The sequence below is a fragment of the Molossus molossus genome, unplaced genomic scaffold (assembly GCF_014108415.1).
Source record: "Molossus molossus isolate mMolMol1 unplaced genomic scaffold, mMolMol1.p scaffold_m16_p_22, whole genome shotgun sequence".
Taxonomy (NCBI): domain Eukaryota; kingdom Metazoa; phylum Chordata; class Mammalia; order Chiroptera; family Molossidae; genus Molossus; species Molossus molossus.
Window position 1 is genome coordinate 13,891,243 of NW_023425358.1, and position 25,082 is coordinate 13,916,324.

The window sequence follows — 25,082 nt, forward strand, 5'->3', positions numbered from 1 at the left end:
CGCCCGTGCGCGCCGCCACGCGCGTCCCGGCGCCTCCGAGCACCTGCCGGGCGACGGACTGGACTGTGTGGGCCTCGTTCGGCTCGTCTGGGAGCGGCTGCTGAGAACCGGGCAGGGGGGGACGGAGGAGACTGCGGGGATCCACAGCCCCGTCCCTCGGTAACTGGCTGGGGGCATGCGGATGAGGTCTTTCACTTGGGCTTGTGTGGGCAAGACCCATTTTGCCCTGTGTTGTACGAACCGGCTCCAAAGCGGTACCGTAGCCCCAGCGTTTTGAAAGAACAGCATATGCCTATCTTAGTGCTTACTTGCCTTCTCATTCTGAGAGTGGAAGAACAGACAGGTAGAACAAAAAGGCTGTTTCGCTTCATTTTACAATGCACATTTTAAGAGTAACCAGTTTAAATGAGAATTCTGGGGTAAGGGGCCTGCTGGAGGATAAAATACAGAAAACTGAAAATAGGTATTCGCTCTTGACAGGTAACGACTGAGAACTCAAGGCACAGGCAAGATCATCTCCATTCAATTCTCCAGTTCTTAAAACTGGGCCACATGCATTGAACATAACTAGCAGGATTGTGTTACTGGTAATGGAGTAAAATCGAAAAGTTTTAAATCATGACATCACAGATCAGGTTCATGTAATAAAGTTTTCAGGTTATTTACTGCATTTTCTCTCATTTTAACACTGTGTGCTGCAAACAAAGAGTATGAAGAAAAGAAGAGGACCTGCTTAGTTTCTATGTGTCTGGATGGAATTAAAGTATCTTAGTCTGAAAAAAGTTTCAGGCAGAATACACAGTTAAATATAGTATATGGGAGAGTGACTGCACATTACATCCCCCTGTTCCTTGCTGAAACCTTACTAAAGAATGGAGTATTAAAAACCAGATTTTGGCAAGTGGAAAGTTTAGATAACTAAAGATGAACCCCAAAGCCAACAATGGGAAAGCAAAAGAGCAACTTGATTTATATCAGAACTTCCAAAAGGCTCAGGTTGAGTTAGTGACACCAGACACCTGAAATGTAGGAAGGTAGGGCTAAAAAGAGGGTAGGTTGAAAGACTAGGTAAGAAGCAAATAGACCCTTGGACCCTCTCCCTCTGTGTACCCAAAGAACTGCCCCTCCACAAAGTTGGTACAAGACTTGAGAGGGCAAATACATGGTATCTGAGCTAGAGAACATCAGGCACAGTTAAAGGCTTGGGTTCCTTACTGAAAACAAAAGGATTAAGAGTAAGTTTATGCAATGAAGGTTGAACCTCTAAGCCTTCTTTCCCCACTTTACTCTTAGAAATTTGGGCGGCCAGTTTTGTGTCCTTAGGGGATATACAAACCTTCTCAAGGGGAAGTCATCTACATAAAAGATCTAAAGATACCAGTATCAGGGATTTCCTAATGTAACAACTTAGCCAGATCACAGGAGTGAGGCCCACAATCAATAAGCCAGAACCCTCTCCCCAAACAGATCTTTCATTTAGCTTTTTAGGGTCCCACTCTTAAAAAGAGCAGACAACCAAGAATTTGAAAAGGTCTTTAATATGAAAGATGTCAAAACAAAGGAATTGTCAAACAAAAACACCTCTTGGACATTAAAAAAATGTGATAGCAGAAAAAAGGGAAACGACATAGACAGGTTACAAAAAATTTAGGAAATCTTCCAGAAGGAAGCAAAACAGAATAAGAATTTTGGGAGATTAATCCAGGAAGTCCAACATCCAAATAGCTTATTTATCAGAAAGAGAAACGGAATTGGGGGAAATCCACAAATAACTCTAGGAAATTTCCCGAACTGAAGAACTTGACTTTACATACTTGAAAGTTTAAAGTACCCAGCACAAAAGATGATCCACTCCAAGACACATCAGTGGGAAAATGTTAGAACATTACATACAAAGAGAAGATCCTAAGAGGTCGGGGGTTAGAAGCGAGAGGGAATGGATACATGCAAAAAAGTCAAGAATCAGAACAGTATTGCATTTTTCAACATCTTAAAACAAAACAATGGGCCAACGCCTTCAAAATAATTCTAAGGAAAAGTTATTCACAACCTGGAACTCTATACCTAGTCAACCTATTAATTGAGTGTGACATGAGACATGCAAGATCTCAAGAAATTTATCTCCCACACTTTCTCAGGAAGGTAGGTAGAGGTGACAAATCAAGAATGAAGTCGGGATTAACATACCTAAGATGACAGTGAAAGGATACACTAACCCAAGAGGTGTGTAACAAACCCAGAGTAAACCACACTGAAACATACCGAAACAGAAGACATCTCTAAGACATACCTAATGAGGCTGAACATATTAAAAGGAAGTTAGCACAAATGAATGAGAGTTTGTGGCGAAATCAGTGACAAGTACAAAAAACAAAAGAAAAAAAACTCCCTCCAAAAAGTTATGAAGGGAGAAAAGAGTAGTAACAGTATACCACATGGCCTAGTTATGAAAAGCCACAAGGTAAAAACTACTGAGCTACCCTAAATCATAGCTGTAATAAAACCTTAAAATGGTCCATGGGACTAGCAGGATGATGAAAAGGAGCTAAATCCTCAATTTCCACATCAGAAAGTCAACAGATAATTAAAATTGAAAAATCAACACAGCAAAATAAAGCAAGTTATTTAATGAGATGGAGGTAAGTAATGTGAGAATCAGCAGAGCTGAAAGTGGTTGCCTCTGTGGAGTGGAAAACATTTGTTGCTGTTTTAGAATTGAGGTGTTTTTACACTAAGCGCAATATAACAATGAAAATAAAAAGTAAAATTTTCAAAAAGATAGCTCCATGCAGCCTAGAAAGTAACAAAGTTACTTAAATTCAACAACTACAGTGATGAGTTAAAGTGTTATCCCATATATACTAGAGAGGAAGCCCATTGATGATCTCTAAATGGTATTATTCATATTGGTAAGAAGAAATTTAAAAAAATAAAACCTTGAAATAACCTCTTCCACTAGGAAGTTCTGTATATAAATCAAATAATGTATTTACATAGAGCAAATCAAATATTGCATCAAAACTAAATCTCACAGTTGAAGCGCTTGGTATATAAATTGGTTTGGAAGGTAAGTTCCCTGGGTGTATAAGTATACCTGAGCGTACCCTCTAGGAGCACCATTTTGACTTACTAAAAGCCATGTAATTGCTCCTGTTTCAACAGGTAACACTAAAACGTTACCTTGTATTTTTTTTTAATGACTTATGTTTATATACATCACTGTTATATGTCTTATGTTGTGATTTCCATACAATGTCTTACTGTTTATCCCGACATTAAATATCCTTGGCACTACTATGCTTTGAGTTAAAATTTTTTAAAATTTCTCTTCCCCTTTACTGCAGTCAGACTAGCACTGTTCTCTAGGTAATACTACTAACACTTTCTCCTTCTAACTTGTAGCTTATTGGGCAAGGACTTCAAAACCAGATCACTGAGATTGTTAGTGGTATGTAATTACAACAAACAGGCAGAGACTAAGGGATAAAGCAGCTCACCTTTAAATTACCACAAGAGTTTTAGTGCATAAACTAAAGGAAATGAGCAAAGCGACATTCAACGTATCATGGATAAGTGAAAGTACTAAAAGTGGATTTCAAATAGATATTCATGATTATATTTCAGCTGACTCAAAAAATACCTACTGACCATCAAGTTGTATACATAATGTTGGAGGAGTTTCTTCCTCCCTTAAGAATCAGAATAATAATTTACTGTTTGCCTTGAGTCTTCAAAACTGCTGATTTATTCTCACTTGATTTATTCCTGCTTTAAAAAAAATAGAAAGAAAGAAAGGAAAACCACCTAGCTAGTCCCAAAGAATACTGAGATCAGGTCTGGCTAGCCACCTTCTCTCCCTTATAAAGTCAGTGCTTCCAAGGACGAGATATGTTGAGAACAGACATGATGGCAACACAGCTGTCTTTCCTATCCAGAAATGGCACACCTCTAGTCCCACATTTATTCATTCAATAAAAGTTTATTGAGCACCCACTATGTGCAAGGCTTTGTGCTCGGTGCTGCAATTTTCAAAATGACAAAAGTGTTTGTATATGTAGGTTCTCACCCAGCCCTTGACAGATTTCCTGACAGTATGCCCCTACATAACTGATTTTGGGAGCTAAAAAAATGGATGAGGTCTCCTTTCTGTCCTATCATAGCATAAACTTTTGCCTTCCTCAAATCAGTCAAAAGTAAAAACAAATAAGGCACATTAAAAAAAAAAATTCCCTCCCTTTAATTGACCAAAGTAAAGCCATGACATTTCATTTGGTAACCTGCTCAGAATTATAAAAATCATTGCATTGGCCCAGCCCATACTGCCCAAGGCAAAACTTCCAGACAATTCTAATCCCATCGTGCTCTGTTCTTATAAACTGCATATTTAAAAAACATCTTCAGCATCCTAAATGTGATGCCCTCAGTGCGAAGCGTATCAGAGATGGATGTAACGTTTATGTCCTTGACAAGCCTCGATTATCCAGGTCCTTTACCTGCAACATAAAGATGTCAGTTTAATATTTACAATCGGGTCAACTTGGGAAAGCTTCTCTGCTGAGCGAGGTCACCCTGACAGAGAGGGATTATGTTGGATCCTGCTGCCCGGTTTGGCTTTGTGACTGAACAAGCACTCATTTGAGACTAGCTACTCTCAAATACCTCTGTGAGGAGCAGTATAAATGATCTACCTTCCAAATATATCCAGGCTTTTCAATCTTTTATGTTAGATATAACACACTTACATGTGACTCAATGCCATAAATTCTTCAGTAGGAGAGAATAAAATGTAGTTCAAAAACACACTTTCTCTTTCTCCACTTTGCCCCACAAAGCTTGAAAATCACTAAAAAGATCAAGTTCAGCCCCAACTGGAATCATATCACTGCAACCACTGCCACAACGACAGCAGACTGGGGTGTCTACACTCTAAGAAAAATCTAAAATAAGAAGTAAAATTCTGAGTGAATTGCAAGCTACTTTTAGACAATGGAAATGTACCTATTTTAGAAATACGTAGCCCACTTTTCAGCACTAGAACCAGTGTGCAAACACGATGGCAGCTTTCTCAGTGTGACATCTGCTCACCTTGTATATCCTGACTAGCCAGTGCTCTGTGGTATATGCTTCCTCCAGCACATCAAGCTCAAAGTCTTTATTCCCAATCTCAGCATTCCGCACACGGTCAAAGCCTGGTGGACGCTCTGGAAATGGACAAAAACAGAGAGACACACTTTTTTTTTTACAGTGCTGATTTCCTAAGGAAATAGTACATCAATTTGGTAAATCACCTACTAACTGGAATGTTATTCCTCAGCCTGCAGTTTGTATAAAGAGTAGGACCTCAGAAATGGACATCAAATAGGACAAATCCATGTTACCGTAACTCAAGATGATACTTGATACATCCTCTCCAAAATGATATTTCTTCTTATGTCTTCTAAGAAGTGGGGGGCTGACTTCCAAGCCCCTTTATTTCTGAGGATTGCCAACCAAAGGCCTCTGTGATACACGAGTAACCCTTCCATGGATCAGAGAACCTATCAGAAGTCAAAGGCCTATATCTGGTTCAGAAATTGTCCCTAGTACAGAACTAAGAAATTGAAGTCAGAAGGAAAGACTTAACCTAATCAAATTACTCTTGATGTATTTATCTAATCTATTATATCCCCCTTCATTCCTTTCTCCATTGCAATACCTTTTGCTGAGAAACAATAAACAGTAACAGGTAGCCCTGGCTGCTGTGGCTCAGTGGTTGGGCATTGTCCCATGCACCAAAAGGTCCCCAGGTTCAATTCCTGGTCAGGGCATATAACCAAGTAGGCTCAATCCCTGGTAGGGGGCATGCAAGAAGCAGCTGATGTATGTTTCGCTTTCACATCAATGTTACTCTCTCCCTCCCTTCCTCTCTCTCTAAAACTCAATAAAAAAATCTTTTAAAAAATACAATAAAAAAGTAATGGGTAAAAGCATAGAATCTAGAGCCAGATCACCTGACTTTAACCCAACTCTGCTACCAGTTACATGACTTTGGGCAGTTAAGTATCCTATTTGTACCTTAATTTCCTCAAATATAAATGAGAATAATAATAGTATTTACCTTTTGGGTTACTGTGAGAATTAAATAAGTTAACAGATGCGAAGCACTCAGAACAGTGACTGGCACATGAAAACACTCTGTGCTAGCTATCCCCGTTCTTACTACTGTTATTCAAGTTGCTATGAATCACTCACTGGCTTCTGTGTAGACCTGTCCAAAGCGGTAGTAACACATCTTATACATAAGGCAGTTGAGCAGCACTGGAGAACCCTCACGGTCCACACGGAATTCCCCAGTCGGAGTATAATAATCGTGCTCCTTGATATGTCGGCCTGTGTCTGTGCTCCCTCCAATCCGGACCATCCAGAGAAACTTGTTGATATCTAGGGGAAAAAAGAAAAAGAAAAAGAAAAAGAAAGAACTACATCACAAAGGTTGCTGGAGCTAAATCACCTAATGAAAAGGTCACTATTTTTAAGGAAATTCCCCAAATATTTTTCTACTGGGGAACGGAACGGTACCATTTAACTCATTTATATAAACTGGAAAGACAATATGAAGACAAAACTTTTTTCCTCAAAATATATTATACTCCTGAAATCCTATACTACTGGTCCAGACTTAAGTCACAACTGATATTAGTCCCAGGTATTAGCTAGGGCTGAGCTGTCCCACTTGAAATGAAGCTAGTCCAAATTAAGATGTGATATAAATATAAAATATACACTGAATTTCTTTTTTTTTTTTTTTATCCTCACCGGAGGACATTTTCCATTCTTTGTTCAGATAGAGCAGGAGGGAGAGAGAGGAAGAGACAAAGAGAAACATCGACGTGAAAGGGACACATCGAGTGGTTGCCACCCACATGACCTAACCAGGGCTGGGACAAACTGCAACCGAACCTTAGTGGGAACTGAACCCGGGTCTCTCCGAACCACAGGCCAATGCTCTAACCACTGGCCGATGCTCTAACCGCTGAGCCAAAGCGACCAGGCCTAAAATATACACTGAATTTCTAAGACTTAGTCTAAGAACAAAACTAAGTGTGTAAAATATCTTGAGTACATATTAAATAATACTCAAATAAATTATTATCTCACCCATAGGCTCAGGGAAATGGATGGTTAGTATAAAAAGTATTATTGATCCATAAGAAAGAAAGATTTCTACTGCAAAGGGTTTCAGGGTATATCACAATGTTAAGAACACAGACTCTGGATCTATATTGCCTGAATTTGAATCTCAGCACTGCCAATTCTAGGTGGGTAACCTTCAGCAAGTTACTTAACCTTTCTGTGCTTCAGTTTCCTCATCTGTCAAATTGGGAAAATGACAGTACCTACAACAATACAGCTACCACGTATTATGAGTAAGAGCATGTAGAACATTTAATATATCATTTGTAAGCATTCAGTAAATAATTTTACTATCTTCATGTAGTATCTGCAATCTTACCTCCACCTTATAAATGGTAAAACAGGTACAGAGACTTGCCTGGATCACACAGTCAGAAACAGGACCAAAAACAAGTCCCAGAGCATTAATTCAACTGCCTTAGAGCATTGATCCTGTAGCTTCCCAGCGGGTATGTTTGAAGCAAAAACCTAACAAGCTTTAAGAATGGAAGAGTGTCAAGCAAAAGATATGATCAGCAGCCCTGGCTAGTTTGGCTCAACAGTTAGAGCATTGGCCCTGGGACCAAAGAGTCTTGGGTTTGATTCCTGGTCAAGGGCACATACCTCAGTTGCAGGTTTAATCCCTGGCCCCCCAGGGCGAGGTCATGTGGGAGGCAACCAGACGATGTGTCTCTCTCACATCAATATTTGTTCTCTCCCCCCCCCCTCCTCCCATTCTATCTAAAAATCAATGGAAAAATATCCTCTGGTGAGGATTAAAAAAAAAAAGAAATGATCAGCAAAATGAAAAGACAACCTACAGAGTAAGAGAAAATATTTGCAAAAAATGTTATCAGATAAGGGCATAATACCCAAAATATATAAAAAACTCATACAACTCAATAGCAAATATCCCCCAAATAATCCAATTAAAAGTGGGCAAAGGAACTGGACAGACATTTTCCCAAAAATATTCAAATGGCCAACAGGTATGTGAAAAGGTGCTCAACATCACTAATCATTAAGGGAATGCAAACCAAAACCACAATGATAGGCCCTTCCTGGCCTGCAGCTCATTTAGCTCGAGTATCATCCTGATATGTCAAGGTCACAGGTTTAGGTTTAGGGACAGGTACTACCATTCTTTATTTTAAATCTTTAGAAGTGCTTAACATTTTAAAGTACGAAAAGGTATTGCCTTAATTTTTTTTTAAGTTTTTTTAAACTCTGGCTAGTTTGGCTCAGCGGTTAGAGCATCGGCCCATGGACCAGAGAGTCGCGGGTTCGATTCCAGTCAAGGGCATGTTCAGTCCTCGGTTGCAGTTCAGTCCTCGGCCCTGGTCGGGGTCGTGCGGGAGGCAACCAATAGATGTGTTTCTCTCACATAGATATCCTGACCCTCCCCCACCCCCAAGTCTGACTGAAGATAAATGGAAAAATATCCTCGGGTAAGGATTAAAAAAAAAAGCACTTTCAAGACAGAGAACAATATTTGGATGATTCTTCTAAAACTATGGTTTTGCTAATAACCATAGGGAACATCGTAACATATGCCGTATATACATGTGTATGTGTGTGTGTGTTATAAAAACATTTTAAGCTGCCAGATTATTCTATGGCTTAAACCCACTAAAAGACCTTAAATCTTAAGTTCATTTTCAGAACATTTATGTTCTTTGTTTACCAGTTGTGGGACTACTCCTAGGCCTTAGACAAGTATAGTATGATATACTGTACCTACATGAGAAATATTTACATTTATTTTCTACTTGTTGCCAAAAAACAACAAAAAACAAACAAAACAAAAATCAAAATAACCAAAACTCAAACTACAAATACTTAGGAACTTCCCTAAGAAAATATGTTAATTAGGTAACAGTAAAAGGACAGAAAAATAGAAGCATCATCTAGTTTTCTTAGAATCTATGCCCTACACCTAGAAATAGAATCAAGTACATTACCATCAGAGGAATACCCCGTAAGACCTCCAAAAATGACCAGCACATAGCTAACATCAAGTTCCCTCATGATCTCATAGGCTTTTTCTTCTGTGGATGCCATTGCCTAGAAAAAGACACGCACATTTCTCAGAACAAAATTCCAACTCATATGATCCCTCACGGAGAAATACTTCCCACCAGACCCTGTGGGCCAAACACTCAAACGATCCCTTTACCTTACCTGCCCTACTCGAGAAATATGGGTATTATTCCATGTGTTATTGTCCACTAAAATTGTCCGATTTGCCATAGCTGTAATCTGGTAGCCATAATCCCACCATGACATGACTTTCGCATCCTGAAAGAAGCACGAGAAATGAAAACAAGGTCCTCGCTGCCTCCAAAAGTCACATACAAGAGATGGAGTGGAAGGGCATCTGATAGGAAGTGAGGCATGGCTAATTAATCAATCCCTTCACAAAATACTGCATGTATAACCAGAAAATAAATCTTTGCACCTGGTCCTGCATTTATATACAATCATGAAATTTCAGTGCAATCCAATATTCCTAATACGTTAATTGTAGATCACCTTTTTACAAACAAGTATAATGGAGTGGGAGATGTAGGGAACTGCTTAATATTGCCAAATAAATACACTGGCATCATCAGATAACTGTATTAAATAAATGGTCTTTAATAATATAAAATAATCAGTTATACTAATGAGGGAAACACAAATCACAGGATATAATGAGAAAGGATTAAAAAATGCTTTAAGTTTTGACTCTTAATGAATCTCTGAAGTGCTATTTCCAATAGCTACTGCAAAGAAAATCACTTCAGATTTTCAAAAGGTATAAACCAAAATGTTAAAAGTGATTATAATTAGGTGATCCTTTATGGAAAATTTATCTTTTTTCTTGCTTCTATTTCCTGGTTTTTCTACAATGAATATGTATTATTTATCTGTAACTTTTTTTCTTCTTTTATAATTGGAATAGTCTACCTCACGATAAAAATCACCATGCTGACAATACAAGCAGAGTGTAATAACCAGTAAGGGTCACAATAGAAGAAATCCTGAATTAAATGAAGGTGACCTTTGAGGCTCATTCAACACTAGAGTTCTACAGTTACAATTTCTCCAAGCATTCTACCCATCTGAAAGCTGTGATTCACTACAACATCAAATGTCTCCCCCTTTACCCACAATCCTACTTCTCCCAAATCTTCACCTCTGGAGTATTGTGACGAAGCCAGTAGTATGCTTCTCGAAAGTCATCAAAAATGATCCTACTGCCATCTCCACCACGAGCAGACAGCACGATGGAGGGAGAAGAGTAGGCCTCACTGGTCACCCAGGTCGAATGAAAGGTGTAGGTGATGAGAAAGAAAGCCATGACCAATATCATCCCACTTGCAACCTAAACAAGGAAAATTGTGTTATAAAACCAAATTAAATTTATGGAACACAGAACAGCTTCTTACACACAGTTAATAATATAGATGAAATGAATCAAAATAAGTCAGAGGCTATATAAGTTAATTCTACCCACTTTGACAGTCCTCTACTTTATTTCCTTACTAAGCACACACACACACAATTTCCCAAGCCTGTTCTTAGTGTTGCTTAATACTCACTTCATTCTTAATAGGGTAGGTAGAATCCTGTTGCTTCTTGCTCTTTTTGTCTGGACGACTTATGTCCAAATTCTTCATATAAGTGGACAGCACCTGGGAGACTCCAATACCAGAAAGAATACACATAACAGGTGCCAACACTAGCATTAAACGCACCTAAGAGAGACAAGAAGCAAGATCACAGCCTAATCAGTGTTTTACAAATTATAGATTTCAACCTATGAGTAAATCATGAAATCAATTTAGGGGTTTTCAAAAAGCATGACTTTGCAATAAAATAGAAGAGAAAGTAATTGATAAATCTACAGTAGTGGAAGTATTTCTTAAAGTATTTCATTTTTCGTGTGTGTGTGTGTGTATGTGTGCATGTGTCCTGAGTAATATAAAATATATTTCTTAACTGTGGTTTGGGATCAAAAAAAGTGTGAGAAACAGCCTTGTTACAATATGTAAAATCTCTCCTGTTTTAACAACTTAGCACTCAACAATCCTCTCAGGCCTTTAAGAAAAAAAGCATCATCTCCCTTTTTAAGACACCCAGAGAGAGAAAAGAACCTGCCCAGGGTCACGTTCTCCAGCAAGCATAAAAGTGCTTCTCCCTAACACACGTTATGAATACAAGAAAATGGGGCCCCACAATTGGAATGTGAGTTCCTCCCACATTCCTGTGAAGATCAACCAGTGAGCAGCTTTACAATTCAGCACTCAAATGCTCAGAGGGAAGTATCTGCACAGTCACCAGCACTTTCTGAATCCTCTATGCAGGAAACAAAGCACCTCCGAGTTAGAAGTGGAAAGGTATGCTAGGACTGAGGGAATTCCTCACCATTACAGCCGAAAAGTACATGCTAGTCACACCATACATGATGATGAAAATCCGGGCATCAGACAGGTTGCTAAAGCAGTAATAGAGACCAACTACAAAAGTAAAAGTAAACAGAAGTAAGCAGCTAAAAAAACAATCATAGATATATGCAAAGATGTTTATTATAGCACTCTTTAAAATAGCAAAATAAAATCAGAAACCACCTAATGTCCAGCATTAAGGAGGTAAATTATAGCATGTTTATAAAATAGAGTGTAATATATCAATTAAAATATTGCTGCAGAGATTATGGACCATTTGCCTTCTTTACACATCTCTGACTTTAAAAAGGCTAACAAATAATGTATCTTAAATACTATTTCTCTAAAAAAAATACTCTACAGAAATAATCATGATTCTTTATACAATGAAAATAATTAGGGGAAAAACTATAGCATCTCATTTTTATTCAATAAATAACTGGATGAATATACATAAGAATGTTATATTATAGCAACAGATGGGTGGTGAGAACAATAGATAGCGTACTTTTATAATTAAAAAATGTGAGTTATTTTATAAAATAAAAAAAGGAAGCCATCTACAGCTGGTAAATACAAAAACATATCTGGATTGGCTGGAAGATAGGTTAGGTGAAGAGGCTTTACAATCAGCCATGCCTATCCTGGACTTCAATACTGCCAAGAAGATAAATGGGGAGGAGTCAGGGATGGGCAGTGGGAGAGAGGTACACTAGAAGTATTAAAAAACAAAACAGAACAAAAACAAACCTGAATACAAATTAGAGTTGAATTTTAACATGTAAATGAACAGAAAACTGCGAGGCTCTGAACTCTCCAGAGTCTGCAATTGTTCAAGTCTAACTTCGACTCTACTTCAAATATCAGAAAAAGGTGCTTAGCCATCCTCTGTTCTGCAAAGGGTAAATAGGCAAAACACACACACAAACACACACCACTTACACACACACATGGACAAGGGTATTCTACTTATTTTTAAACAACTGGTGATTCTTGTGAAGGCCACTTCAGAACACAAGGCAGACAGACCTGGAAACATGAAGACAAGGAGCTGCAGGTCAAAATAGTATGAAGACCAGGTCGTAGGCTGATGCTCAGACACAGAAGCAATGATGGGGATGTTGTTCTTAGCATAAGAAGGATCCAGCAGTGAGTAGAAACGTCCAGTCCAGGGAGATATTTTTCCTGGCAGCAAAGAGAACACGTTTCACAATCATTCCTGAAACAAAATAACATCTAATCCTAACTAATCACAAGTTCTCATTCAAATGAGATTCTCTGAGACAGAGAAGGACTAGGTTTTTGTTTAAATGCCATCAATACTTTTGAGAATTTCACTCCTTTTTTTCAAACTTGAGAGTACTTCTGTCAGTAGGATGGGCAGAATAAAGTCGAGCTGTACATAAACTCAGAAGGGAGACAGAAGTGCTTCCTGAAAGGGTTTAGGCCAAATCTGGTCAAACCAAGGCCAACTCTATAAACTAAGTCAATTATGTCCTCTGGTGCTACTCTGAATTAGATTAATACACAGAAACTTGGCAAAATCAAATCAGCCTCTGAGAAGTGCACGTGAGGAAAATGTGGCATGCCAAGCAAACTGAACAGTTGTGGCTTAGTGCATGTAGGATTAGATGAGGCCATGCTGTAGGGTTTGGCAAGCAATGTTAGGATTTCTCCCACCCTGCCAACAGAAAAAAGAAAGAACAATTAGCAAGGTAAGATACAGTCCTTTCACCAAGTGTGATTCTTCCGAGATTAAGAGCTGCTCTAACAAGACATCCTTTCCTATGCTGAATCCAAACACTGGGCTGATAAGTGAAACAGATGTTGAAGAGGTAGGACTGCGTATGTTTAAAATGAAAAGAGAAATAGGAGAAAAAGAAGAAATCTTTCTTAACCCATCTTTTCAGAGTTTATTCTATGTTCGAACCCATTTACATTTCATACTGGAGTCTTGGGCCTTTCCTACCTGTCAGCATGAGGAGAGCTCCCACGGTGAGAAGGACAAAGCCTACCAGGGAGATGACACTTCGAAAAAGAACTTCAAATTGCTGTGGGTTCAACTTGCTGCGCAGATAATCCACAAAGGCATGGATCTGGCAGAGACCAAAGACCCCAAAAGCTGCCATGTGCTCTGACGAAAGGACGGGCTGTGGGTGAGAGCATAAGTATGAGAAGGTGAGAAAAGAATGGGTCCAGACTAGACCTGAATTATGCTGACCTAGGTCAGACAAAAAGGTCAGATAAGCCCTGAAGCCACTAAGGAACTAGGACCAATCTAGAAGAGGGCTCAATTCACCTGCTACATTTTCCAAAGAACACATACTCTATCCATTTCTGGCCTTTGCTCAGGCTATTTTTTTTTCCTTTTAACCTGAATTGTAATTTTCTCATATTCCCAAAATTTGCATTCACTGGAATTCTCATCATTCAAAGCCCAATGCAAATACTATTTCCCTCTAAGCTGCCAAATTGAAATCCATTACTCCCTCTGTGGTTCCCTGAACTTTAGATCTCTTCCATGACTTAAAATTCTTTGTTTAGAACAGCCGTTCTCAAACTCTAGTGGCATCATAATCATGGCGGAGGGGGAGGAGATTGCTGAACCCACTGCCAAAGTTTCGGATTCGGCAGGTCTGTGGTAGAGCACCAGAATTCGCATTTCTAACAAGTTCCCATATACTGCTGATGCTGTTGGTCCAAGAACTAGATTTCCAGAACAATAAGGACCAGGACCATATTGTTACTTTTCAATTTCCCAGTGATCAGCAAATTGCATATAGCAGGTGATCAGTAAATAAATACTTGCTGACCTCTGAACTTTCATAAGACTGACATGAGAAACCAAATACACCATATTATTCTGATTTAATAGTTGTCTCAACTCTGGAAGGTAATGTGGCTACCAGGTTTGTGCTCTGCTCCCTGAAGGACTTTCACTTAGGCCCCATTAAGAAGTTCAGGGGCCATTACTATTAAATGGGATCATTATCAATAAAAAGTACTAGAAATAACTTTGATCACTCACATCAACTCAGCTCAACCAAAATATCTCCTCCTCCTCCTCCTCCAAACCTAAGCTAAATTAAGACTCATAAATTCAAACTTAATGGAGCAAATATTAATACACTCCTGGAAAGAGACTTTCATGACCAATGATTCTGTTACTTCAGTTAACACAAGCAGTCCAAGGTTAGACCCGTGAATAAGTCTTACTCTCACCAAAATCCAAGAAAAATCTATCTAGTTGGAGCTGCTTAGAAAAAGTAGAAGCTAAAAAACCCACTCAGACTAGGGCTCACCTGGAAACCCACAAAGGAGATCTGCATGGAAAGAATGGTACCCAGGCAGTAAACAGTACAGTAGGCCACGTAGATCCGGTGGGAGAAACGTCCTGTGAGCATCAGCACCAGTACATGGAGAGGGATCAAGTTGATTAAGAACACGTAACCTCCCCACGAAGAGACCTATGACAGGATAAAGAACAGATCTTCTGAGCATTTCCCCTCATACCACCACCAGTATACCTTAGAATATTATCTGTGACTTTAAAAAAAACATATCTTTACAATAACTAATAAATTTTATTTATGCCCAGTGGCTTAAAGAGTTTCAAAAACCGGCCCAGCCAGTGTGGCTCAGTGGTTGAGAGTCGACCCATGCACCAAGAGGTCACCGGTTCGATTCCTGGTCAGGGCACATGCCCAGGTTGTAGGCCCAATCCCCAGTGGGGGACCTGCAGGAGGCGGCCAATCGATGTTCTGTCTCATCGATGTTTCTATCTCTCTCTTCTTCTCCCTTCCTCTCTCTCTCAAATCAATAAAGAAAAATAATTTTAAAAAATATGTTTTTTTAAAGTTTCAAAAACCGTTTTCTTTAAATAGGAAAATCGATTTCACTCATAAATCAAATTCACACCCATTGTTATAACTCAATCCCTTGTTCCCTGTGGCTTGTTCCCTACACAAAACAAGGTTAAGAGGCACCTAACCTTCAGTGTCAATCTAGATGCAATCTATTTTAAGTTCACCTGGAGACTTTAGGGATACATGTGAAACATGAGCAAGTGGAAGTCGTTAAGGGAAGAAGTCTAAGTGTACACGTAAAATCAAATAAGTATATATATGAAAAATTTAAGGGGACCATATCAGAAAAGAGAGTTGGCCAACCAATATGTACCCATAGGAAATACTGTATCTGAAGAACTTTACAAATGAAAACATCTCTATCTTGCTATTATACAGTTAATATCCATGCCTGCCTTGGATTCGTCTTTGTATGGAAACAAGAGATAACAAAGACTTCTAGCCTCTCTTCCATGGTCTCCAAGCCCAAGAGCTACTTCCAGTTTATATCAATTGATCCCAGTAGGTATTGAGACACAGAGACTCTCCTAGAAGAAAGAAGTGAAAAGTTACCATGTAGAAGTAAGCAAGGGCACACTTGGCTGCCCAGTAGATGGAACCAGTCTTTACTGCTTTGATCCACATGTAGTAGGTGAGTAGCATGCAAAAGATGGCAATTCCTGCAAAAAGAATCCAACAAAAAGTCAATAAAGGGCCACGCTGGCATATACTTAAGAATACTGTTCTGGAATAAACTGCCTAGATTCAAATCTCAGATCTACAACCCATTTATACTATAATTATTTTGCCTTTCTTTGTCTCAGTTTCTTGCACAAATGAGTCCATAATTATATCTAATTCATAAGTGTTATGAAGACAAATTTAATTATTGCATGTAAAGCACTTAGAAGAGTAGCTCACATACAGCAAGTACTCAGTGAGTGTTGGTCATTATCATTACTATTCTTTCCAGGCACTAAATTCCTTGCTAGTGTAGTCCTAAATATATCCCGTACCATCCTGTGTCTCCATCTTACCACAAGCTGGTCCTTATGCCCTGACTGCCCTTCTTTTTAATATCTGCCTGTTGGAAGTCCCAACCTCAGGGTCTACTTCAACCTAAACTACTTCCAAAAAGTCTTTCTGATCCCTGAATCTGAATTCATGTTTCCTTTAACTATATTCCCAAAGAACTCTGTTCATATTTCTTTCATGGCTCACATATTATCTGCCTATTATTAGTTTTTTTATAGGTCCATACTGTATTTATCTTCTTTAACAGATTACGGTCCAACATAATTTTATTCATTATATAGCTCTATAATTCCTTAATTATGAGCCAAAATAATCTTATTCATTATCAATCTTTATAATACCTAACACTGTTTTCTCAATAACAGTCAATAAATATAGGTTGAATTGAAAATAAGTTAATAAAAGTCATTACAGTTTTAAGAACATTCATTCCTCTTATCTAAGAAAATAAAGCCAATAAATAATGTTAAAACAAGAGTACCATTCAAAACTAAAAATTAACTCTATTTTTACGAGCCCAGAGATGAGTCAAATGCCTTACGTAAGGAAAATTACCAAACTTTCTACAGGAGGTGACAGAAAGAGAATCTAAACTTCTCTGAGACCCCTTCCTGCTCATTTCTAATCTTCCTGTCCAGATACCATTTTTGCTATTGCTAAACAATAGATGTGAACCCAGAGTCTACTGCACTTCATGAAGTTTTACTGGGAAATGAAGGGGAGAGCCCTTCTTCAGCGTTTCAGTCTCACCTTCATTATCGTAGGAGCCAGCCACAGATCGGGAGATATACCCAGGAACCACAGCAATCATGGCAGCAGCAAGAAGCCCAGCCCCCGCATCCTGTAAGAAAAGAGGGGTAATAGGAATTTAACACCAATACATCTATGAGAGGATCCACCAGTCCATTCTGTTTCAAATGGGCCCAGAGAACAGTCCAACACTTTCAAAGGTAAATATGATGCTAAAAATGTTCACATCACAAGATAGCTAAAAACTTCACATCAACTCCCCATGATGATCCAGGTCTGAAACTGAGTGCACATATGCCAAGGCAGACAAAGCATGTAAGCTGTCAGACATCAGACACTGCTCCAAAATGGGCTGTTTGGCTGGGGTATCCCCAGGTTTATGGATCCCTATCCCTAACAATATCTGCACACCACAGAAACACAAAACACACCTCTCAAAATCTATGCAAGTACAAGCAAAGAAAGATAATTATTATTTGAGCTAAAAAGCCAACAGAGATAGGCGATAATCTATCTGGACTAAAGATTCCAAGAGTTTGGATAATCAAGTTGGAATATCACCAGGCTATCTGTGACCTCAGGAGAGAGGAACAACAAACTCTAACTCACACTCAGAGAGAGGAAGGACTTGTCTGCTAATAAGAGTCAAATTTGGAACAAGGGCAGCAAGAGAAGGATGAAAATAAAAGGCTTCCAAACTAAACTCAAGTTTCCCAAACCCTCCTACTAGTTTAACACCTCTCAGGTATCTCGGATACCATTGCCACAAACTAAAAATAGGCTCCACAGAGCTAGTGTCGGCAATGCAGAAACTTAGAAAATGAATCAGTATTATGAAATCAACTACAGAAGCCAAGTGGTTTAAGAATTTTTAAATAGCCCTGGCCGATTTGGCTCAGTGGTTAGAGCGTCAGCCTGCGGTCCAGAGAGACCCAGGTTCGGTTCCCACTAAGGGCATGTATCTCGGTTGCAGTTTGTCCCTGGCTCTGGTTGGGTTGTGCGGGTGGCAGCCACTCGATGTGTCCCTTTTACGTCGATGTTTCTCTCTCTTTCTCCCTCCCACTCTATCTGAACAAAAATGGAAAAATGTCCTCGGGTAAGGATAAAAAAAAAAAAAAAAAAAAAGAATTTTTAAATAAATGTTTTTAAAAAAATCAACAAATAATTGCTAAGAGTTCATTTTTATTTTTTTTTATTTTTATTTATTTATTTTTTTATCCTCACCCGAGGACACTTTTCCATTTTTTGTTCAGGTAGAGTGGGAGGGAGAGAGAGGAACAGAGAGAGAGAAACATCAACGTGAAAGGACGCATCGAGTGGTTGCCACCCGCACAGCCAACCAGGGCTGGGGACAAACTGCAACCGAGGTACGCGCCCTTAGCGGGAACCGAACCCGGGTCTCTCAGGACCGCAGGCTGACGCTAAGAGTTCATTTTTAGTAGCAAGAACTGACCACTTTAGAATATGTCTTGTGGTTATCTTTCCTCTCCCTCAGATTGTGAGGACTTCAAAATCTAAACTTCACATTTCGCATTTTAAATGTTTTTTTTCTTCCTTTATGTAGCAATTTACATTTGACCTTCAAATGTTCTGTCTCTCTCTTTTTAATGTTTTTTATTGATTTTTAGGGAGAGAGAGATAGAAACATCCATGCAAGAGAGAAACATCAATAGGCTGTCTTCTGTATGCCCCCTACTGGGGATTGAGCCTGAAATCCAGGCATGTGCCCTGACTGGGAATCAAACCGGGACCTCTCATTCCATGGGAGGACACTCACTCCACTGAGCCTCACCAACCGGGCCAAATGTTCTCTTTACAGGACAAACAGTTGTCAATGATAAGAAACCACATATTCTAGGGAGGGGCTGGAGTGAACCAATAAAACTGTCTTTAGCCTCTGGCTCCCTGCCCTGCTAAGGTTCAGTCCCCTACCCTTTGTCATCTACTACAGAGGTTCAATAACATTCATTCCCAAGCCTCCTGTCACTCCGAATCCTTCACCTTGAGCTCTTTGGTAAGGTGGTACGTGACGATGGTAGTGAAGGAAGAGAAGAGAGGGGCCAGGAACACACAGACATTCCGAATGTCGATGGTGATGTGGAAAAAATGGAGTACATGGTAGATTGCAGCAGAGGTGATCATTAGGCCTGTAACAGGAAGAAGAAACTCCATTAGGTTATCCTTGGGTAAAGAACTTAACGGAAAATCCAAATACCAATAAAGTGACAACATAGGCCTTCACAAACCACCAGAAATACTAACAAAGCAACTGCAGCAGGCCTAAAAATTTCTCTCCTAAGGATTCTATCAGAAGTCCAGAATTTATGAAAAACCACCCACCGTTACTCTCTCATACATGTGTTCCTATCTTTATAAAATCCACTTTGGAATCTGTAATCGGAATGAAATTACAAGTATCATAAAATGAAGATATTAGAAATAAAATAAAAAAAAAAACTGTTCCATAATATACAAATACCTATTTCTGTTTGGAAAAAAAATGCTGTTTCCCTCACCTGGGTAAATTGTTCCTCCAATGATTCGACCCAATGGGTACCAGGCCCGGTCATCAAACCAGTTATGGAATTTATAAAATCCCTCTTCAGCAAGGAACCGAGTAGTCCGATAATTAAAGTACCTATAGCAAGGAAAAAAGGATCCATGTCTCCTCCTCGTCATATTCAAATACTTGCACCAATATGCAGGAAAGTACGCTCCTCAAGTTACACCTCCATGGAATTTATCATTGCTCCAGCAAAGTTCATTTGGTACCAGAAATTACGCCAAGCATGAAAATCATTTTATATAACTCTAAGTCTCATGTTTAGCTCTATGCCTGTCTCAACTAAAGCACTGCTTCTCTCACAAGAAAATGCAGCTAAAGCCTAACATTATGACAAAGCTCCCTACCAAGACACTCCATCAGGCTGGCACGTTGTAGGCATGAGCAACAGTCAGAGAATTCAAGCACCCAAAAGACAAAACAGCTCAGATGTGGGCACCAGTAAATACAGCTCTTTTCAAGTGACAGGAAAATGCAAAAGAATGTCTCCATACCACACACAGGACACATGGATAAGTTCAGGTGATAAGCATCTCTGAAGATGTCGGTTTAACACCATACACAGGATAAAAAATTTTTAATCCACTCCATAACACAGACTTTAAAAAAAAATTTTTTTCTTTATTGATTTTATAGGGAGAGGGAGAGAGAGATGGAAACATTGATGAGAGAGAACGATTGGCCACCTCCTGCATGCCCCTCACTGGGGATTGGGCCCACAACCTGGGCATGTGCCCTGACTGGGAATCAAACCAGCGATCTCTTGGTGCATGGGTCAATGCTTAACCACTGAGCCACACCGGCTGGACACCATAACACAAACTTCTTAATTATTAGTATTTAAAATAGTTCCAAATGTCATCTACATAGCAGTGCAAACTATAAATTACATAAAAAATATTCGACATAAAACAGTATTATACATGGAAAGACACAGTTCTTTAGGTCCAAGCTATGTACTTAAGAAGAAATGTTTTAAAAGGCAAAAAAATCAGTTGGTGAGCATTGTCCTGTGCAATTGCTGGATTTATTCTGGGTCAAGGCACTTGCATTGGTTGCAGGCTCAATCCCCCGTCCGGGGTAAGTAGGAGGCAGCTGATCCATGTTTCTCTCTCCCATCAATGTTTCTTTCTCTCTCCCTTTCCCTTCCTCTCTCTCTCTAAAATTAGTAAAAACATTAAAAAAATAAATAAATAAAAAGGCAAAAAAATACAAATAAAGATATAAGTAAACAAAAATAATGACTAACCATCATTCCTGTTCACCCTTCTAATCCTATTTCCTCCTTGGTCAGTCAAGTGTTAGCAGCTAAAGCAGAAGTAGCAGAAATCACTATCCTTCTGTTTATTGCTAATGTATGTTATTCTGGTAACTGTCAGAGACCAAAGGGTAAGAGTTACAGGCAGTCAACATGTGTCAGAACTGTGTACTTCGCCTGAGAGGAGGAGAAGCAGAGTGAGTGAAATGGAGGGAGTATAAGTTAGTGGGAATAGGTGTGGACTAGGGTCACAGCCCTCAATTTTCTGTTCTGCAAGAAGAAATGTCAGAAATATCAAATCACAAGATCTTCACAGTCCCTTCCAGCACTATGACCACAGAGCAGATATTCTTGCTTTCCCTGACCCCGTCACCTCAATGCTTGCCCATCGAGAGGGTCTGAAAGAAAGCCCTGACTGGTCGTTAAGAAACAAAAGGATGTGAGTTTCCTTATTCGTGAGAAAAAACATAATTTGTTTTGGGGGAATCCCAAAGAAAGTATCTGTATTCCTTCAAAGTGCTTTCAAATACCTACACAAAACAAAATGACTAGTTTGTAGATACATACATGCAGGAGCATTCTGAATCAATGCTCCTTAAGCTGAATATGTTATTTTTAAGATATCAACATTCCAAGAACCTATGATTCTGGCTCTCCAAATTTTAATTAAGCCTTAACTTTAGGCAATATAACAGTGATTCCAGTGTCTAGAGACAGACAACCCTAGAGTCAAATCGGCTCCTTTACTTACTAAGTGCATAACCCTAAATTGTCTCTCCCAGCTTCAGTCTCTTTTGTGAAAAGGACAGAAAGTACTACTTCTGTCTCATAGGGTTGTAGGTAAGTTTTAGAGATAACCTGCAAAACAGTGCATGGAACAAAATGAATGCTCAGCACATGTCTTTTATGGGTATCTTTTTTTAGCTAATATACAAAATCCCTAATCAAACTCATAAGCTTTAAATTTTCCTCAAAATCTTAGAACTTAACTGATAGGCCCAATTTCCACCATATAAATTGTTAAACAGAAAAAAAAAAAAAAAAAAAGACATGGATCTCAAGTTCATGGCTTGTGATTTTCTTTTCAGTCTAGAACACACACCAGGCCCCTTTCCCTCAATCTGCATCACTAACTATTGACCATGCTGAGAAGCCCGGCTGCTTGCTCTTAGCCAGAGTTTAAGTGATAGGCAGGCACCCCAGCAATGCCTCTTATATTTTTTATAAGTTTAAGAGAGTCACTTGGTTAATTCTAACAGAAATGTTTCAGAAGAAGACAATTATCTCCTTTGGAAAACTTGAGTGGTTTTCCCCCTGAATGTGTACAAAGTACATCCCCATCACTAAGAGCTGACTGGAATGTGAATGTGAAACCCACGAACCTGAATGCTTCTCAAAGAAAATACCAGACCAAGCAAATGTACTCACGGATCAAACTCATGGATGACACTTTCAAATCTCAGGACAGCAAAAAGACGAGTGGAGAATGCTGCAAATACCAGAGAATTGATATTTTAATGGTAATGTGCCATGGATAATAGTAAATAGTAGTATTATAAAAATAATAGTATTATCCAGCACAAAAGTCATAAGAAATATAAAAAGATCCCTGAAGAAAGTGTTTATCCATCCCCCCCACATAAAAGAAAGTTCATGTTCTCCTGACAATGACCCCACATTTTCCACTTAGGCAGGACACATTTAACTAATGACTACCAATGCCTATAATAATGCATTCACCTACTAACACTGGGCTCAGTTTACATGGTCATCTTTTATATATGATGAGTTCCCCACAACTAACCTTAACTTTGGAGCAAACTAAGAGGTAAGGCGGTCAAGACTATACTTACAGCTCATAAAGAGCTAAAATATCTAAAAACAGAAAGTTCTGAAGAGACTTTAAGAAAACTGTCTTTTTGAAATTCAGTATCGAAGGGCACTCAATATCTCTTTTAGACCTGTGAGAAAACCGAATTAGCATAGCATGCTTCCCAATCTTTCCTAGATGATCACTAGTCCTTTTATAATCCTTGTTTCTTTTGCTTTATAAAATTATACTGATGGAGAGTAGTAAAAAGAACACATTACAATTTGCTGAAAAGAATAAGAAAGCCATTCTTAATTTTTTCAAGATTTTCTCCTTTCCCTCCCCAAAGAAAGAGGGATGGTCCAAATGCACACTCACATAACACAGCAGCCATTGACAGAATGAGAAGCTTCAGAAGTGTGTCCTGCTTCTCGTAGGACAACCGCAAAAATCCCAGCTTAGTCATCTTGACATTGACAGGTGGCAACAGATGACACTCAAGTAGCTAAAATGGAAAAATCAAGACAATAGGATATTGAACACCTTCAATTGACTTAATTCACTTTCATATTTATGGTGGTAGAGAAACATAAAGGAGACAGGAGCTAGAGAACACACCAGAGAGGGTCAGGGCTAAATAACTAAAAACCAAGTCTTGCCTGAATTATAATCGATTGGTAAGGAAATAGGCACACGTCAGGTGTATGTATCAAGACTAAAAAGGAATGATTACACCTATCACCGTAATTCTGTTTCCCACTTCCTCACAGCTAATAAGCACATAAGCAAAACTGGCAATAGTGTGGTACAACAGGTGTAAAGAGAAAACCCAGAAATAGAAAAATGGGGGTTGGGGAAAGAGATGTAAAAAAAATATATATATATATAGAAAAGATTGGAAACAGAGAAAAATATTTACATGGAGAAAGAGCATTTAGGAAAAGACAGAAATGTCTGAAAGAAAGCAAAGGATGAGTACCGAGCACAGAGCTGAAAGTAGAAAGCGGAGAGAGGTCTGACTGAATCAGCACAATTTACAGCTCTAAATTTCAGCTTCAACTCACTGGCTACGAGCTTCCCTGTTCCAAATATCAGTGGGACTGCAGGGTCAAGCAAAAGTGCATGATCGATCACCATAAGCTGGTCAGGGCTAAGTGATAAAGAATATAACAATAATAAAGGATATGCAACATTGTTCAAGACTGCAGTGGGGGTGGGGGTGGGGGGATGTGCACCCCTCCTGATCTTTTCCCCAGCATTACTAGAGAAAAGGAGAAAAAAAATAGCACTGGGCGGGGTGGGAGGCATAAAGAATCATATATTCCTAGCTCTACAATGAGAAATCAAGCCTGTTTTCCATAAGTAACTGTCCCAGAGGAGCAGTTTTACAGGTGTTTTCAATTATAGTCCCAGAGGAGAGCCTTATCTTGCAATAAAAAATAAACGCCTAATTCCAGGAAGTCACTATTCCAGCCACATCCTTCAGGTTTGTATTTGTTCTCTGGCATGCTTGAAACAAAAACCCAACACCACTGAGCTGATAGGGTCCACACCTAGAATAGTGAGCAGAGGAAAGGAGAGCAGGACCTCGACCTGAAAGCTGAGTACAGGAGCTGGTAATTCAAGGCAGGACACGGTCGTTTTCCAACAGCCTCAAGCAAAGGCACTTCTCTTAAACACTGAGCATCTGTTGTCCCCAACTGTGCCTGCAAGCCGGGCACCCTGTGCCACCGACTCCGGTTGCCAAGGCAGCACCTTCCCGCCCCGTCCGCTGGCCCCCTTCTCACCCTCTCACTCCTGCACCTCTCCCTACCCCTCTCCACCCACTCCTGCACCCACCTCCCACCCTCACGGGACTCCACACCTCTGACAACCCCACGGCAAGACAACTGCCACCTCAGCATCCTAAGCGCCTTCCCCTCCAGGAGCAATCCCAGGATCCCAGCTACGCCACGCACTCCTGACCGAAGTGCACCCGCATCCCGTCCTGCACATCTTTCCATTCCCGGACACCCCCATACCACGCCCCACGCCCCCTCCTCCGAGCTCTCCGGTCTGCCTCCCCTCCCCACCTCCCACTCTGGAGCCCCACCTCAGGCACCTCTCTCGGCGCCACCAACGCCCTGCGCGGCACCTGCCGCTACGCTCAGGTTCTAACCCCAGGCCTTCTCACCTGGCCAGCGTTCCTCGGGAATCCGCTCTGCTCCCACGGCCATCCGCTCAGCGGCGCACTCAACCC

General features: G+C 39.7%; 1 protein-coding gene across 2 annotated transcripts; it reads right to left on the reverse strand.

Moving 5' to 3' along the window:
- Nucleotides 1-1,587: 1,587 nt before the first annotated feature.
- Nucleotides 1,588-25,082, reverse strand: STT3A (STT3 oligosaccharyltransferase complex catalytic subunit A). 2 transcript variants are annotated; one of them, XM_036276555.1, is made up of 18 exons: nucleotides 25,017-25,082; nucleotides 23,222-23,348; nucleotides 22,462-22,522; nucleotides 19,729-19,850; nucleotides 19,214-19,359; nucleotides 17,213-17,303; nucleotides 16,001-16,107; nucleotides 14,885-15,049; nucleotides 13,552-13,732; nucleotides 12,612-12,767; nucleotides 11,563-11,654; nucleotides 10,737-10,892; nucleotides 10,331-10,519; nucleotides 9,334-9,450; nucleotides 9,114-9,216; nucleotides 6,232-6,420; nucleotides 5,086-5,201; nucleotides 4,220-4,493 (listed from the first exon to the last, which is right to left on the reverse strand). In XM_036276555.1, the coding sequence occupies exons 2-18, from the start codon at nucleotides 23,307-23,309 to the stop codon at nucleotides 4,455-4,457; spliced, it is 2,118 nt and encodes a 705-aa protein (XP_036132448.1). In that variant the 5' UTR covers nucleotides 23,310-23,348; nucleotides 25,017-25,082; the 3' UTR covers nucleotides 4,220-4,454. The 2 variants fall into 2 exon arrangements, with proteins under 2 accessions (XP_036132449.1, XP_036132448.1); XM_036276556.1 differs by lacking the exons at nucleotides 22,462-22,522; nucleotides 23,222-23,348; nucleotides 25,017-25,082 and adding an exon at nucleotides 19,553-19,603 and having other exon boundaries at nucleotides 1,588-4,493; nucleotides 19,729-19,844.

Coding starts and splice junctions, on each gene's coding strand:
- STT3A (XM_036276555.1), bottom strand. CDS start 23,309: ATGACTAAGCTGGGATTTTTGCGGTTGTCCTACGAGAAGCAGGACACA. Junction 15,050..16,000: donor CCCTTGCTTACTTCTACATG/GTAACTTTTCAC, acceptor ATCCTGTCATAG/GTCTCTTCGTGGGGAGGTTA. Junction 12,768..13,551: donor AGCTCTCCTCATGCTGACAG/GTAGGAAAGGCC, acceptor CTTTGCTGCCAG/GAAAAATATCTCCCTGGACT.